General features: G+C 46.5%; 1 protein-coding gene across 2 annotated transcripts in view; it reads right to left on the minus strand.

The window, feature by feature from the left end:
• Positions 1 to 18841, minus strand: part of LOC143003649 (carboxyl-terminal PDZ ligand of neuronal nitric oxide synthase protein-like) — a 104688-nt gene that overhangs the window by 8652 nt on the left and 77195 nt on the right. For both annotated transcript variants that reach the window (XM_076154421.1, XM_076154420.1), the window contains exons 8-10: positions 13917 to 14078; positions 9626 to 9791; positions 9077 to 9253 (exon numbers count right to left, since the gene is read on the minus strand). In XM_076154421.1, coding sequence (XP_076010536.1) covers positions 9077 to 9253; positions 9626 to 9791; positions 13917 to 14078 — 505 coding nt within the window. The remainder of the gene's footprint in view (positions 1 to 9076; positions 9254 to 9625; positions 9792 to 13916; positions 14079 to 18841) is intronic.

Here is an 18841-nt window from a genome sequence, read left to right on the forward strand (position 1 = left end):
GCTTCTGGTTAAAGATCGTAAAGTTGTGATATTTTGAGCGATTTGGATCTTAAGCAAACAAAATGAGCAGTTTGAAGAATCAAAGAAAGATCTGATGATGTTTGAGGAGCATTAAGTGCCTTTTTGAACCCAATTTAGACGAATCAAACCGCAATCAAAACACACACACACACACACACACACACACACACACACACACACACAGCTTTGCGGCTCTTACATAACAGAATTGTGGAGCGGCCGCTGAATAAACCAGCAGATTGAAGCGTTTTGACATTTGCCGTGCTTCTCCCCCTTTGGTGTAAAATCGGAGCCGGCAGCGTTAATCAGCCGGTCGGGTACGTGGGAGGCCAGGGAGCGAGCGGAGCAGACATGAGCCCGACAGAGAGAGAGCTATCTCACGGCACAGAAGGAGAATTATGTTACGCAACAGCTAAATGGTTTATTGTCAACAGCTTTTGGGCAACAGTGTCCACCAGTGTGCTGCTGCAGGCCCAGTTAAAGCCTCAATATCAGCGGCTAAAAGCTCCTCTACCTCTGAAGCTAGTTAAGATACTAATATGTTGACCTTTGACCCTGAACCCTCTATGTTGTCATGGATCGCTATCCTTTCGTAACTCTAACCTTTGACCCTGGACCCTCTGTATGTTGTCATGGATCTCTATCCTTTAGTGACACTGAACTTTGACCCTGAACCCTCTGTATGTTGTCATGGATCTCTATCCTATAGTCACCCTGACCTTTGACACTGAACCCTCTGCATGTTGTCATGGATCTCTATCCTATGGTCACCCTGACCTCTGACACTGAACCCTCTGCATGTTGTCATGGATCTCTATCCTATGGTCACTCCGACCTTTGACCCTGAACCCTCTGTATGTTGTCATGGATCTCTATCCTATAGTCACTCTGACCTTTGACCCTGAACCCTTTGTATGTTGTCATGGATCTCTATCCTTAAGTAACTTCCGGGTGCCTTCTCTCATCAGTCTGCAGCTTGTGTGATGTCGCTCCATAACGTGAAGTAGCTGAGAGGACGTTATGGACAAATAGTAGAAGAACATACATGATAACAGAATGCAGTACAGCTCTTTGTCAGTGTTGTTTCAATGGTGGAAATGTCACTCTGTTGTGTTTAATCACTGCAATGTTGATGTTGACACACACACACACACACACACACACACACACACACACACACACACACACACACACACACACACACACACACACACACACACACACACACACACACACACACTGCAGGGTCGTTTCTCAGACAGCAGCTGTCTTAATCAGGATCAATAATTAAACGCTGCGCAGCGATCGTTTCCGTCTCGTGCGGCGTCTGAGTGACTCCGCCTGTAATTAGCTCAGCTCGCCGCCGCTCCCACATCACCCATCAAAGACGCAAACCATTAGCTTTGTTCTTAGGCGAGGGGAACACACTGCTGTCAACACACACACACACACACACACACACACACGCACGCACGCACATGCAAATCCTGAGTGAAACGGGTCATTACTGATCATGTGGTAAATTAGGGCCCTTAACTTGGATAGTGCATTAAGACACACTGTGTGTGTGTGAGGAGGCAAATCATCCCAGTTTGAAAGCAGAGAAATTTAATATCACAATCGCAATTCCTCACACACACACACAGGGTGTCAATCTTGTGTCACAAACTTTACAAGCCACTGCAGTGAAGTACATTCCTTAGGGCGTGACACCTGCTGGTATTCATGCTCTAACACACACACACACACACACACACACACACACACACACACCGTCTGACACGTCACGTCAACGACTCGTTGCCAAAATACTGTCAGCTTGCTAAGATGATTCGGGGGCAGATTTGCAGGTGAAACTCGTTGACACACACAAACTGTATTTTTCTTAATAAACTCCAGATTCACCTTTACAAAGCGACGTCACCTCAGTACTTCACACACTGACCCTTTAGTCCCACTGGGTTAACGTCTCCTCTAGGCCTGTCAGGAGCCTCTAGACGCTGGCGGACGGCCCCGTGTGACCTCTCCATTTATACAGAACGTTATTCAATTACTATTCTATTCTCCTCAAACTTGGAAAGAAGCTTTAGTCAGCGCCAACGTCTCTCAATGACAGGAGCACAGACACAGGCTTTGCTGTCTCTTTCTAATGGGGTAAGAGGACGGACGGTCTGTCAGTCAGGTCAGATAAAGCCAGAGCGGAGTGAAGTGGAGAGGAAAGGACAGATAAAAGGGAGAGAGGAAGGCAGAAGGAAGCTGTTAGGATGGCCTTTAGCGGCCAGACTTGAAACAGGAGGATCTGAGGCAGAGGTTAGGTGACAACCAACACAGTGTTTATCTTCACCAACAATGAAAAACAAAAGCTGAGCCAGAATTGCAGTTTTACATTTGCTGCAAAATAGCTTGAACATCAAATGAGTCCAAACCACCAGCAAGGGACATGAAAAGAGACAGAATCCCTGTTTGTTGGAATACACGACATGAAGAGTCCATCTGCTGAGGAAACACCTGTGGAGGCGTCTCACCCCGATTATAATGTTCACACGCCTCAGTAAGTGGATCTACAGTCACGTCATCCAAGTCTGTGCCTCTAACTGAGAAGACTTTAACGAGAACGTGAACAAGTCCCAAAGTCTGTCGTCAAAGTTTGGCTACATCTAACTTTAATGTGCCGCCGCTGGCCACAGTGAAGAGATCAGTAATCAGAACACACACACACACACACACACGCACACGCACGCACAGACCACAAAGAGGCTGAAGCTGGTGGTGTCAGTGAGAAGACGTCTCCACAAAACAAGTGTGATATTGTTTCTTAAAGCTCAAATCTGTCACCCTGAGTTCTGTCACCCGGCTGACATCGGCGGTGACAGAGACGAGAGAAGTGCAGAGATGAGGGACTGTGTACACCGAATGTAATGAGCTTCATCGTCTTCTGTCTTCATTTGTCTTCGTCACACTTTGCTCGTCAATGCACTGCTTCTATAAAGTGGAATGTGGAAGCTCATCAAATTCAGTAAATGTGCCATCACCAATAAACTTCAGGCCACATTATCCAGTCTGAGCTTTAACCAGAGGGAGAAGGAGACAACATGAGAAGAGGAGCACAGCCAGACATGTTTGGGTGTCTCCAGTCTCCTCCATAGCAACGTTATCAGATCAATAATTCATCAAACCATTTACCACATGGCTGCCTGTCTGACCTCGCCGCTCCCTGAGGAGTGTGAGCGTCTGAGAGGAAGAGGAAGAGTGCAGCAGCAAAGGAGACGAGGCGGCAAGAACATGAAGTGACGCTCGGGACACGAGGAAGCTTTCAGGCTCCGTGTGTCCATGTGTGACCAAACACAAAGAAGAAGAAGGAGAAGAAAAGGAGGAGGACTGAAGCTGACAGGCACACGTGGCTGAGGAAATCAAAGACTCGAGACCGCTATTAACATCTGGAGCTCCAGCTGCTGCCCTGTGTGGCCTCCAGCACTGCATCATGGGAACATCAAAGTGCCCTCAGCCACCACATCCAGATGTTCACACACAGCAGAGATCTGGTCAGAAAGCTGAGATCTCTGCTGCTTCCAGAGTGTAAGAAGAGCTGAATGTGAGAATAACACACACACACACACACACACACACACACACACACGCACACACACACACACACACACACACACAGAGAAAGAAAGACTTATCCAATGTTGCTGTAGGTGTTAGTGGTTAGTGGTTGCCAGTTAAAAACCCCTGGACCAGCTGGCAATGTGGTTAGGTAAAATTAAAGATTAGCCCTGTAAAGGGAAACGCCCACAAAGAGAGGATCAACAAGTCTTCAACTCTAAACGGCAACAATAACACACTGATTCTGTGGAATTACGTGTTAGTGTAAACCAAGAGAATCAATTTGCACTCATCTCGATTGTAGCAATTATTCACTTCAAAGCTTTTCATCGCTGACTCATCACCGGTCACACTGAGCCACGCTGAACAATCACATAATGTGTCAGCCAGTGAGGGATTGTGTAAAATATGAAAATAGAACACAATAAAATCCTTTAAACCGTCGTGTATCAGGGTCAGCAACAGGCCGCCCTGCCTCTGCCCACACCTCCCAGTATGAGCCACTTGTTTTCTCCATCATTTTGTTCCGGTCACGACTTCATAGACACAGCAGCACTGCGGGAGCGTCTCCAAGGACTTCTCTGATCTGCCCTTCACACAGACACGTCACACTTCTTCCTCAGCTTTGGAGGAACATGGCCGCACAGTTGTAAGTACAGAGCCCCAAACAATGAGAGGGGCCGGAAAAAGCCCTTCAAGATCGTCACGCTCGCTCACAAGTTAGGTAACATCACCCTGAGATGCTTGGAACTCATACTCTCACCTGTAGGGGGCGTTACACAACGAATGACTCGATCAGATCCAGCCGGTCCGGGTTTTTAAGTTTGGCTCTTTGCTGGTTTGCCTCATTAATGTGCCACAAGTTTGCCTCATTAATTAACGGAGTTGTTCATTAATTCTCATGGCTCGTTTGGTGTCGACGTCATTAATCTTTAGCAAGGTGCCGGTTTGCTGTGCGTTTTTTTATGTGCGACCCACCAGATGTCCCTGACACACTAACAACAAATACCCTGTAGCCGTGTGTGTGTGTGAGTGTGTGTGTCTTCTCCATTTGTACAGACTGCTAATTACAGGCGACCTTGGGAAGTCCCTTAATGAAGCCGTCTAGTTTTTGTGTGTGTGCACCTGTTTGGTCTCGCATGGTTGGATCGAAACTTAAAGTAGTATCAGAGTGTGTGTGTTTGTGTGTGTTTTGAACACAGGTGACAGCGTGAGCTCGTGTAGAAGCGCATTGATCCGCGCTGCTCCCTCCCTGTCTCAGTAGTTAACCCCACTTTGGAACAACACGTGGCGTTGACGGGTAAATCGATTTAAGTCACCGAACCTCTGCTGCTCTGCTCCGGCCAAGGAGCGTGGCCTTCAGTCAACACGGCTGCACGATTAAATCATGCTGAGTAGAGGAGGTCGACACAGAAGGAGAGAGAGAGAGAGATGGAGAGGCAGGGAGTAGGGGAGCGAGACAGGGAGGGATGGAGGGAGAGAGATAAGGAGTACGAGAGAGAGACAGAGAGAGATGGAGGATGAGAGAGAAAGAGTGCGAGAGAGAGAGAGAGAAAGAGACACACAGAGAGATAAAGGGAGTGAGAGAGCTAGGTAGTGAGAGAGAGAGAGGGAGTGAGAGAGAGAGAGGGAGTGAGAGAGAGAGAGTGTGAGAGAGAGAAAGAGAGAGGGAGTGAGAGAGAGAGAGAGAGAGAGAGAGAGAGAGAGAGAGCGAGAGAGAGAAAGGGAGTGAGAGAAAGAGAGAGAGAGAAAGGGAGTGAGAGAAAGAGAGAGGGAGAGAGAGATTGAGTGAGTGAGAGAGATCCTGCAAGTAAGTTTAAGAGAAATTTGGGAAAAGGTGGCAACATTCCTGGATTCCTGGAAATTCGAGCTCTGATGGTGTTTTGAAGCTCAACCAGTGCCAGCAACCCAAACGCGATTCTGGTCGAACGACTTTGTGTCTGAGGCCGACAGAGAGCAGAGAGAGAGACTGACATGAACCTGAAACAGACAGGGCTCCACACTCTTACCACAGAGGCGGGTTCATCATAATCAGTAAACACTTTCCCTGTTATTGTGTCTTCGCTGCCCATTATAGAGTCATGACTGACATTCACATACACACACAAGGACAACAGCAACCGCACAAGACACATTAGAGTCTCATCAGAATCCAACTTTGTGGAGAGGCCGAATCAATAACTACTTAAAAATGTGGGAATGAATTTGAAACTGAAAGACATTCGTCACATAAGAACTAATCTTCCCTTCTTTTGTGATTGTGGCTGTGTGAGATCAGTCACTGCTGCATGAGTCTCATGAGAAACACAGAACGGGTTTCTAGAACTTTTCGCATCTCTTCTTCTACCGCAGTTTTGAATTCCAGCATCTCAATAGCAGCAGTTTGAGAAACCAGCTTCAGGAAAAGAGTTTCAGAATGCAGGATAACGGAATAACCGGGAACAAGGGAGGACTTTGGAATTGGACTTGAGATGGACTCCTCAAAGCGTTCTGGAAGTGTTGATAGGCGAGGGTGATAGCCGTGACATGAAACCACACAGAGGGAAGAAACAAACTGCAGCCTGACTGATCCCACGCAGGCGTGAAAACACAAACACTATCTGTTAGTGATCTATAAATGTCCAGCATAGGAGCAGAGCGTAAAAGTGCTGTGACAATTTGGAGGTCAGAGGAAGAGAAGATGAGATAGAAAAAGGAAAGAGAGACGCTGAGGAAGAGGCCGTGTTTACCTCAGGGGAGAGGAAAGAAGAAAAGACATGAAGGAACACAAGAAAAGACAGAAACGTGAAGAAAAAGAGAAGTTTGTGATCTTGTACAAGACAAGAGGACAGAGATGAGAAGAGAGAAGGAGGAAGGGATACAAAGGGAGGAAGAGAAGATTAAAGAAAACAGAACAGAAACAAAAAAGGGAAGAAAATAAGAGAAAACAGAGAAGAAATGGGATGGGAGAGAGAATGAAAATGAAAAAACACAAGAGACTACACAAGAGAGAGAGGAAGAAGAAGAGGTGGAAAGAGTTTCTATCTCGTCTTTTAAGTCTCTGAGGCGACTCAGTTACAAAGAGAGAACACACACACACACACACACACACACAGACAGAGCATACAGGAAATCGTTTGCCCGAGCAGCTGTTCTTTAAGTGTGTGTGTGTGTGTGTGTGTGTGTGTGTGTTCGGGAAACTCTAAGGGTCCTTGAGGGAGTTTCAGGGGGGAAAAAAAGCCCCAACAAAATGAGCAAACGTTTGTTTAACTGTAATGTAATTAGGGATAAATCAACCCGAGCAGACGGAGGAAACGATATTGTGATTCATGGTTTGGAGACTCTGGAAACAGATTCTACTGAAATCAACACAATCCCCCTGTGAGGCTTCATGCTGAGAATAAATCTTTATAAACCGTTAATTGTTTTAAGCGTCTGAGATGCTGAACAATTATTCAGATGGTCAGACAGAGTCTCTCAGACGAGCTGTGATAGGCTAATACACACACACACACAGGTCACACAGGGGATGGGGTACAACGTCAAAGTGACAGAAAAGTACTAATGTAACAAACACATCAGGTGTTTCTGATTGTTGGTTCAACACACCCACACACACACACATTTGACCCATCACACACACACACACACACACACACACACTGTTCTCCTGTTTGATTGCTTTTGCCAGACTTGATAACAGAATTCCAGGCTATTTTTAAAGACATACCGTCAGTCAGAATCTCCCTTATCCTCTAATACAAACTCCAATAGAAGGCGTTAAGGGGTTAACTCGGACCAGGCAGACTCGGCTCCCAGCTGATTGGTTCGATGGTATCGGGTCAAGGACTCTTTGCACACTGAGAAACGGCCCGATTCCCATTTAACTCTGCGATATCTGCATGGCCTTGGCAAATATTGGAGAAGCTCCTGCCACCTGCACTGATAAACCACACGGAGACAAACCGGCGCTCTGTTCTGGAGACAAACCCAACACTTTAATACAGCAGTTTGCCTGCAGGGCGTGCGCACACACGCACACACACACACACACACACACACACACACACACACACAGATGGCTTTTAACAAATGAGTCCACGCTTGGCTGTCGGCGGCGGCGAAGACAAGCTGCTGAGTTTTGTTTACGTAATGAATAAAAGAAACAAACAGAATTGTTCCAGGTCCAAGTAATCTCGGCTTTACATAAATTAATAAGCGAGAGGAACGCCGGGACGAGAGTGCAAACATGCAGCCGATACCAAGTCAACAATGTGGGAGACGAAGGGACGAACAGCAGAAGTCACAGAAGAGGACAAAGTAGGAAAAAGTAGAAACAAACATTTGTACAGAGGTTTTAGTCTAAAATAGTCTTTTATAATTATGAATGAGGTGAGGGAAGGAATGAAGAAGGAAACGCTTGATAACTTTAAAGATACAGATGTCAACAAATCAAAGTACGAGTTTTATTAATAGGCGATTCTGACGCAAAGAGAAGGAAAAATGGTGGAATCCAAATGCAACAGAGGTTCAACATCAAAGTGGTAAAACTGAAATTCACAATTCAGACTGAGGAAGCAGCCTCACCCGACCACAGACGCCACATTATGAGTTTAAAAAGGTCCCTCACATCCTGTTTCAATCAATATCAAACCTTTTACTTTGAATATGTGACAGAATCATTGAAAAGTTCTTCACTCTGTCAACGATCCATCGCCAATGAGGTCCAACGGCCAAGAGGGCACTACTCATTCTTAGACCTTCCGATGGGCGCCTAGTCTTCGTCAATCTAACAACGAATACGGACGTGCAACAGCATCGTGCCGACACAGGATGTAGTTAAATTGGGCATATTTCAAGGAACATTGCGAACTGATCAATAATCCCTGATGTATTGGCAAACTGATGAATTAGTGTAAGCTTTGTCTATATAATTGTGCACATCTAACAGAGGTTTGTCTGCTACATGGTTTTTCCTACGGACAGCAGTTCAAAGAAGACGGACAAACGCTAGTGAAGGCTGTTGTGTTGTATCTCCAAGTTTCCAGCAAGTTCAAGTTCTAAACCGCAATTTCGTCTCCCAGGCAGTCAGGTGTTCCCTGTTTGTTGAGAACATTGAGCAGCCTCAGCGTCTCCTCGTCTGTTCCCCAGCCGTAGATTTCCAAGTCCTCCTCCTCCTCCCCCTCATCGTCTTCGTCCCTGTCATCACTGTCGTCTGTGTTCGACTCGTACTCTGACGCAATACCCGACTCGCGGAATCTTGAAAAGTCCAAGCTACCGAGAGATTTTAGGTTGCGTGACAAAAAATGTGTTGGACTCTCTAAGATGTTTTGACCTTTGCCCTCTTGCTTGTCCTTGCCCTCGAGAGGCGAGGGAGGCGTGGGGAGTCGAGTAGGCGGAGGCCTCGGGAGCCCAGGGGGCCCAGGGAGAAAGCGGAAACACTCCAGTTTGAAAAGACATTGGTCCCTACCTAGTGGGCTTCCCAGAGTCCCGTTGGAGGATTTGAAGGCATTGCTGGTCCCATCGCTGACACCCAGGGGGGGCAGGTTCAGGTTGGACACCTCAGGTTTGGGGGTCGTTGGGTCGCAGAGCACCGGGGGAACAGTAGAACGGAAGGTGATCTCCAACAGGCTGTCCTGAGAGCCCACTGGTGAGCAAACAAGAGGAGAGGAGAGAGTCAATCATGATGTTAACACGGCTCTGAATACCTGCCAACAACACCACTGCTGGAGCCAAAACACATGTGAAGCAGTGGTTGGTGGGAAAGATTTGAGCTCAACCCCCACATGCACTTCCTCAAAGACTGGATTCTTCTCAGAGTTTGATTATGCAACAGGTATGTCAGGTACATTCACCAAACAGGAAATTCTGTTAATTGCGTCAATTTACAGGTCATACCCACACAAACTATACGGCAACACTTCCCTCTTCCAGATCTCAAATCTTTGCCAAACTTTCATCTATACCAACATCTGAGTACAGTGTGCATGTATACATGTATGGTATGCGGCCCACTTACTGGAGTTGGGTCCGGTAAATTTGATCTCCAGCTCCTGGATCTGTTTGACCAGCAGGGAGATGTGCTGCAGAAGGTCTTTGTTCTGAAGCAGCAGCTGGTGGACTCGTGCCTGAGCCTCCAGCCGAGCCGTGGCCTCCGCACTCATCTGGTCCTTCAGCAGGTGGACCTGGATGGATGGAAAGAGAGAGAATGGAAGGAGGGAGAGACAGAGACAAAGAGAGAGAGCGAGAACACACACATATCACACACCACCAAGTGCACATGAACATAATCTATGTAAATAAGCAAATATGTCTTTTACTTTTTCAGTGTTAGGATGGGAGGCTTTTATTCTGAAGCGACCAAGAGGAAACACTTGTGTTGCCAGTCTCATTTTGATGTGCGACATGTTCTTCGACCTCTATTTGTCCTTTCACTTCACTATTTTGGGACTTTTTTTTCGGTACTTTGGAAAATCCATTGAATTTTGTTTTAAGTTTAATTAATAATCTAAAGAACAAAACTTTTGGGATTTGGCAACTGGCGACTATTCAAAACAACTACACACTGGATCTTTGCACATGTTTGTTTGGACTGAAAATGCCGATGCAGCGTGTCGAGCGTTCAAACAAACTCAGGACCCAATGATGTTTGCATCAAATATTTGCCTCGAGATAGCAGCCTGACACGTTGTCCACCAAACTAGCTGTCCAATATGTACCTTCACACACACACACACACACACACAGACACAGACACACACACACACACACACACACACACACACACACACACACACACACACACACACACACACACACACACACACACACACACACACACACACACACTTCTTCTTTCACACATACGCTCTAGTCAGCGAAAGTTCTAGCTACCTTCTAGGACATTAAGGTATGTGAGAAAGTACACATGAAGCCAAAGCGAGCGAGCGATGATGCATTAGTTCCTCGACCTTGGTCAGAATAATTCATCCAATCAAAGGAGCCGTCCGCCCACTATGATGAAAGAACAGTGACGCTAAGCAGTGAACGTCTTGACCCCTCTCCTGTCTCATTCTTCCTCCATCCTTCATGCTGGATGTTAGTGAAGCGGTCAGTGAAGTGAGAAGGAGTCAAGACCATTCCAGCTCGGTTGTGGGATAGAGTGTGTGGAAGGAGCTTCACCCACTGAGGCCTTATCATCTTCACAGTCGCACATCTATCACAAGTAATAACCAAACATGAGAGATCCAAAAGTGAGCGTGAGAGGTAATTTCCTCTCTCTGCTATCAGGCTGCCACGGTGTCATTCTTTGCCATTTACGATTTCACGACCGCGGCATCTCGAGGGATTCAGGAGGAGACGAGGAGACGCGGAGAGGAGCAAAGCGACAAAGTGACATCTGCCTGATGCAGTAATTTGGGAAATTACATTTTAGTTTGCATTGAAACTCTCTCCCTGTCTCTCTCCATATGTCTCTCTGTCTCTCAATCTGTATCTCTCTCTCCCTGTCTCTCTCTCTCTTTCTCTCATTCCCGCCGTCTCTCTCTCTCTCCCTCTGTCTCTCTCTCTCCCTCTTAAACTGTTGTAATTAAGCAACCAGCGTCTTTCCCTCATTTAAACTTCATTAACATTCTCACTGATTTTCTGGTGGAGCCGATGCTGTTTGCTGTGTTTTACACGCCGTCTCCTCGTGCCTGCACGTGTTCCCTCGTGTTTTCCCTCCCTTCTCCGATAACACAAACACCAGCCCAGAACCTCAAAACGTAGAAGTACAAGCCTCCACACACACAAACTGAATATATGAAACAGAGAGCAGACTTTTGGAGTGGGAACAGCTTCATATCCAGTTATTACATGCAGCAGGATGATCTGCAGAGGCTTCCCTAATGCTCACACACACCTACATGCCACAGAGGGACAGATTACAGCAGAGCGTCTGCACATATTCAATCATCTTCCATCCTGAGCTTTCAACATTTCCACTTCTGCTGTAAGATCTGAGAGCTTCCTGTTCACGTTCTGTGGATTCATCCTTCACTCTACTTCAGCTCCTCCTCCTGTCTTGTTCTCAGCTTCTCTCTACACTTCGCCTTCATTGCTCCCACCCCTGAGCTAACGTGGAGTGAGACAAACGAGCAAAGTATCTGTACCTCTGACGTCCTCCTCCTCCTCCTCCTCCTGCTGCTCCTCACACAGGACAACAATGATGTGGAAGTCAGCCACCTGCCTCCATTATCCTCACACTTAGCAACAAATGGAGGTGATTCTCCTCTGTGGCCGCAGCTGGAAACCTCATTTATAAAGTCTGACAGGCCCGAGATGACTTCTGTGCTGTAATCTAACAGCAGACACGACTCAATCTTAGACTATGGAAGAAGGAAGACTGAGGCGTTCACTGCACCGCTGGCACCCTGGCCACCTCCATACACTCAACACTGGGAAGTTAGAACCATCCGCGAAAAGCTTGGACCAAACCATTTTTAAGCACTTTGGAACCAAAAAAGGAGCTCACCGTCTCATTTTAAAGGTTAAGGCTGATTTTATTGATTTTATTTATTACGGATGAAGGCTGTGCTGCGTTCAGTCCTACAGATAAAATGTAAAATAGAGCTGAAATGAGATTAGATGAGAGGAGATAAGATGTCAATTATTACAGTTTGAGTCTCCAGGCTTTGCTGCTTCTCCTCATCTGATCTAAATCAAACTCTGTGCTGCTGAGAGTTCAGAAGTTTACTGGAAATGCTCACAAGATACATTTTTATGTCCCTACATTATTAATTCATTATCAATTAATTTCTAAGCTGTTATTACCAAAGCGCTCTTGGCTTCGTATGTCAGCGAAGCCTTGTTACTGCTTCCTGTCTCCACATCTTTCCCTTTATTGTCACGTTTACCTTCTTCTGCAGACGCCGCACGCTTAAACCAGGCGACTTTGTAAATTCAGCGGCGTTTGTTCCGTTTCAGATGATAAATTCATAAACACGGATGATCTCTGCCGTTAAACGTAATGAGATTGTTGAGTTTGGAGGGGGGGGAGGCTGCTTCCACTTGTGCTTTTCCATGAAATCCATTTAACGCTTTCACAGAATGAGACGGCGGCAAATGAAAAACACTGCTGTAAACTGTTATTTTCTACTGTGGTGTGAAATTGAGGTGAAGACACGGGGGAAATCATTTTTAATGGGCAAACAAGTTTGGAAACAGTCTTGGTGACACACACACGCACGCGCACACTCACACACAGCTTGTGCATGAGACGAGTGTGTCACCTGTGTAACCCGTCTCTTCTGCCTCTGCGTGTTCGTGCACACTGAGCGTCACCTGAACTAATCAGCTCAACACTTTCTACTGTTTGACTTCCAGTGGTGCCAGGAGCTCAAAGCCCTCATAAAGGCTGTTTAGAGGTGTGTGTGAGTGCGTGTGTGTGTTTGATCACAGATGAGGAAACTAGGAGGTAAAACAGCACCTTAAACTCCTGGTGCTTTAAGGGGAAATTGCTTTGTTTTGTATTTTTGCCTCATATTTACGGCGTCACAAAGAAACCCACAGGTCCTGATTTGATTGGTCCGTTACTTCTGATGTCACACCCTTGTATTTATGAAGCTGGAGAGCAATGATTTAAGAATACAAATATATATATCTAATAAAATATAAATACAAGTCTATTGTTGCCGGTAGCAGAATGTTGAATGTTCAGGCAGTTAGTCAGAAATCCAGTTAGCCCAAATCATTACCACCCAATACAATGCGGTTAAAGTGCTAGTGGCCATGTTAAGAGTGATGTAACAATCATCCATGACGGGTCGGACGTGTTCTGTCCACACTCTCCAGGATCTGCACATCAACTAGATTGTGCGAAACGATTGTGTGTTTTGTGCTTAAACATGCAAACTAAATGTATCCATCCACCATTTATTCATTACACAGAAAAACAAAATGCCTGTCTGTGTGTGTGTGTGTTACTTGTGTGTGTATGTAAATGTGAGTCTTGAGGGAACACACCCTGCAGCGTGAACGTGCACCGACAGGCTCTGGGTTCATGTTGCTGCAGGCATCGATTGCACTCAGTAAATAAACTCTGACTGACTAATTGATTTGGATTTAATTAAAATCTAAGTTGACATCTTCTGGGAAATATCAGAAACCTTGAAAACCTTTTGTAAACAAAGGGAGGAGGAAGACAAAGATGGCAACCAACTCCCACACAGTAATTTAGTCGGTAAATAAGTTACATAAAGCTGAGTTTGTGTGTGTGTGCATGTGCGTGTGCGTGTGTGTGTGTGTGTGTGTGTGTGTGTGTGAGACCGAACCTGTGCCACAGCCACTTGTGTCTGCTGCTGTTGCTGCTGGAGCTGCTGCTGGAGCAGTTGGATCTGGTGGTGGACGGACAGGGGGGCACCCGGGGGCAGCGAGCCCGACACGGGCAGCAGCATCCTGGGACTGGACACCAGCAGAGAGGCCTCGTCTGGAGCCTGAGGGCCAGAGAGAGAAGAAGAAGACCACCAGGTCAGAGGTCACAGTCAATGACACATTCACATGAGTAACTATAGGATAGAGATCCATGACAACAAACTGAGGGTTCAGGGTCAAAGGTCAGAGGTGAGAATATTTGTATGTAACTGAATGTATAACTTCATGTAGCGGAGCTCTAAAAGGGTTTTACACGTGTTCATGGTTGATGGTTCTGTTCTGATGACTTGTGTGTGTGTGTGTGCTGAGACCTCTGGCAGGTGGAGGAATGTAAACAAACAGAGCAGAATGAGATCACACACAGGTGGAACAGAAACACAGAAACACACACACACACACACACACACACAAACACAGACACACAGACACACACAAGCACACACAAACACACACAGACAGACACACACACACTCTCCCCTCCATGCTTATTTGATCGCATTTAATCCAACACAAACGCACGCAGCCTGACGAGTTGAGACCCACGTCGTTAAACACAGTAAGAGACGCTCCACCGTGTTTTCTGAAAGAGATGAGAGTCGCTGCAAGTGCACACACACACACACACAATCCCAGAGCGATTAAGTGCAGGAAACAACAAGGAAGATTCATCCTGATCAGACGAGCTGAGGGAGCCGAGTGTGACGCTGACGACAGGAAATTAGTTCTATTTTCACAACAAAAGTGAGTAACATGAGGCGGTTTTCAGGACTTTCACATACATGACTTCATCCAAGTCTTGTGTAAACATCCGTGGGTTCATGGGTGCGACTTGGTTTCATAATTTTAACCGTTCAGATGGTCGATACATTTCCTACCATTCTGCTGAGTGTCTGCAGGGACGAGGAAGAGGAAGACAGATCTCTTCCTCCTCCAGCTGCAATTACACTCCCTGCTCCTCCCCCTCCACACACACACACACACACACTCACACACACACACACACACACACACACACACACACACAAACAAAGAAGATACCAAAGTACGAGTTCATCGAGAGAGAGAGAGAGAGAGAGAGAGAGAGAGAGGAATGTGATGTAAGGAGGATCTATACATTAGCAGGCTGTTTGCTCTAATGAGGTAATCAGTGAAATGTTTCAAAGAAAATGCTGGCCGCCTACTTGAACACTAAAGAGATGACGACTGAAGAAGAAGAAGAAGAAGACAAAGACGAAGAAGAGGAAGAAGCCTGAATTGAACTCTGTGTGTTTGTGTGTGTGTGTGTGTGTGTGTGTGTGTGTGTGTGTGTGAGGAGCTCACAATTCCTTTGTGCGATGAAAGCTAATTAAAACGAGGTAATAGCGGCTCATCGCTCAGATAAACAGGCGCAAGGTCTTTGTGAATTCACCTGCTCGACCTTCATCAGAGAAAACAACACATGCAAGACCTAAGAGCCTTAAGAGCTTTGTTGGTTCATCCATACATCCAGAGAGAGAGAGACAGAGACAGAGAGAGAGAGAGAGAGAGACAGAGACGTTAAAATGACGACATATTTTGTTGACTGGTCACAAATGGCAGCCTTCCGTCTGTCACACACACACACACACACACACACACACACACACACACACACACACACACACACACACACACACACACACACACACACACACACACACACACACACACACACACACACACACACACACACACACACACACACACACACAGAAATCAAAGCAGGGACACAGACGTTTTCAGCTGAGCAATAAAACCATGGAGTGAAAAGTCAAGAGGCTGAATTCTTATTACCTGCTTTAGTGAGGAGGACTGAAAAGAGAAGTGTGTGTGCTGTAAGGCTAAGTGTGTGTGTGTGTGTGTGTGTGTGTGTGTGTGCTGTAAGGTTGTGTGTGTGTGTGTGTGTTGTAAGGCTGAGTGTGTGTGCGCGTCCCTGTAGCACAGAGGTCATAAGTTAAGGCTGACGATAAGTGGATGCTGTGAAAGGACAGAGACACAGACAGACACACACACACATACACACACACATACGCACACACACTGACTGACTAAAGAACAGAATCATCTCTTCTTCCTCTTCCATCCGTCCACAAAGAAGATTTTGTCTTCTATCGTCTCCATTTAATCCTGAGTTACTTTAATGTGGTTTTAATGCCTTTTGTGGCCTAATGAGGTGAATTTAGAGGAATCATCTTCATCATCATCTCACAGTCATAACAGATTAATGAGATGAATCCATCACTACATCCATTTATAGTCATTATGGCCGAACAAACGTTAACAGATTATCATTTTTAGAAAAGCAGCAAATCATTGCTTTTGAGGCGCAGCAGTGAGCGAATGTTAGTTTTGGTTTATTTGACTTGTGTTCCACTTTGCCTCTTCATCATCCTCGCTGTGGTTGGTGCCCCTTCCTGTCTGCCCTCCTCTCTTACCCTGACAACTTTGTGTGCTGCCGTGTGTTTCTGGCAGCAGGTGAGTAATCACACGTGTGAAAACGCCGCCCGCCGTGTTATTATGGCGCTGGAGGCCTTGCAGGATATAAATGTGATGGTTAGCCAGGTGCTGAATGGCGGCGGCGAGGAAGAGGCTTTCGCACGTCGGTAACAGCATCCTGTCGTCGTGTTTGGGTTTTATTGTGTGGATGAATTTAGACGAAGGTGTCAGACATCAGACCGAGGAAACTGGTCAGCCGTCAATTATCTGCTGACAACCAACAATCTCCTCCTCCTTCTCCTCCTCTTCCTCCTTTCACAAACAAACAAACATCTCCAACAAAGTTCGAACTCTCGAACTAAGTACGTGAAGGTTCTGCTCTATGGAAAAGACTGAAACCATCAAAGAACAAGGAAATGTCCATAACGTGAGAAAGCCTCTATGACCTCACAGCTACAGGAGAACAAACTATCTTCCACCTTGCTCGTCTTCCTCACGCAGAGTTGTGAACCACGAGGACAGAGTTGGAGGAGTTGTGGACGTTTGTTTTCCTGTAGCTGAGGTCATAAAAGCGCTCTAACTTTGAGAAGAGAAGAGAGACTGTAGACTGTATGTTCCCTCGACATGACGAAAGACCAAACACACACAGGAAGTTAATCCATAGATTGACACCGCTTTGATTCTCCCCGCCCTGTAGGATGGTTTGACGGCGTTGCAGCAAGGCCTCATTCCTCTTCCGTCCTCACCCGTCCCCACCCGTCCCCACCCGTCCCCTGTCAGGCCTAACCTGAGCTGGCAGCAGGAGAGTGAACCTGAACGCTCGCAGGCTTCTTTCATTTTCATGAGCTCCCACAGAAGCCCCCCAGGGCATGTGGGTACAAATGACACACACACAACAAATCTTTTTCCATGTTACACTCCACGTGTCCCTGCGAGTCGCCATCCAATCTGTCAAACTGCTGAGCGACAAATGCGTTGAAGAAAAAAAAAACTGAAGGTTGGAAAGGTGGAAACTGAAGACACACACACACACACACACACACACACACACACAGACACACACACACACACACACACACACACACACACACACACACACACACACACACACACACACACACACACACACACACACACACACACACACACACACACACACACACACACACACTTCCCTCCCCTGGAGCAGTGACCTGAGAGTAGAGGTCGTAGCTGAGCGTCAGTTGTTTCAGCGATTTCACGCCACGTTGCTTTCAATCAGCGAACGCTCTCATAACGGCCAGTTTAATGGAACGCAGACGCTGTTTAGGAGCTGAATAACCTCATGTAACACTCAGGCTTACACACAATGCATCTCGTCTTCTTCAGGTGTGCGTTTACATGTGAGCGTACAAAACCTTTCATATATAACGACATGAAGCGCATTCTCTCTTTTGAATATACTAATGGCTCATTTTCGTCCATTTTCATCCACTTTCGGGTGCGACAGAGGAGCCGTCACTCACAGACTCCTGGTTTGGCATTGTCCCTGTTTTATATAGCTTCTCTGCTCTTCCATGAAGGCTCCCTCTTCGGTTCACACCACGCCGTGCGTCGCGGCTCGTCTCATCAGTCGCCTCGACTCGATCCATCAACGAACATCTAAACTAGCATCGAGTTACCAACCTCATCATGCGATAACCCTTGAGGCGTTTCTTGTCGTAAACAAGGCAAGCTTGATTTTTGATCGCCGCCTGATTCCGATGACCTCAAAGGAGTTCAAACCACGACTTCGCTTCGAGTAAAACTTGAAAAAGCCATTTTGAATGTGGCGGAAGTGCAGATGGGCACGATGGGCCAAGCTTCAGTCCGTCCACAGACAAACCTGCCGGCTGATTTAGGGGCGAGCTGTCTAGCTGAGCCTCCATTACAGATTTGGCAAAGTCGCACTCAACTCACTTTGGCTCGGCGTGGGAGCCGATGGTTGAAGCGACGGCGCTCATCAGTCTCTCCCCTCTGACAGATGAAGGTACTCTGAGCAAATGTTATTAGGAAGTGATTAATTTTTACAAGTAGTCACAAATTGGTCATAACGTCGCCTCTGGATGGACGTGGGCGCCGTCCACTGCCTGAGCGATGGGAGAGTTCTGCCGGGCCGTAAAACTGTTCAGACCGAATCAATCAGTGAACAGTTATGAGTGGATGATTTCTCCCGTCGTGATGTAATGAAGATAAAAGAACTTGGGCTTCGTTCGCTTCTTTTGGCCTCAGCTTCTCCACATTTGCCCTCATTAGCTTCAGCATTCCCTCTCTCTACCAGATCGTCAGAGAATACCGGCTACTTTCCCGATTGCCTGTACAGAGAATATTGGCCTGAGATGCATTTCGGGAA

This window comes from Genypterus blacodes, unplaced genomic scaffold (assembly GCF_046128005.1).
Source record: "Genypterus blacodes isolate CSIRO-AG114 ecotype Tasmania unplaced genomic scaffold, CSIRO-AGI_Gbla_v1 ptg000062l_1, whole genome shotgun sequence".
NCBI lineage: Eukaryota > Metazoa > Chordata > Actinopteri > Ophidiiformes > Ophidiidae > Genypterus > Genypterus blacodes.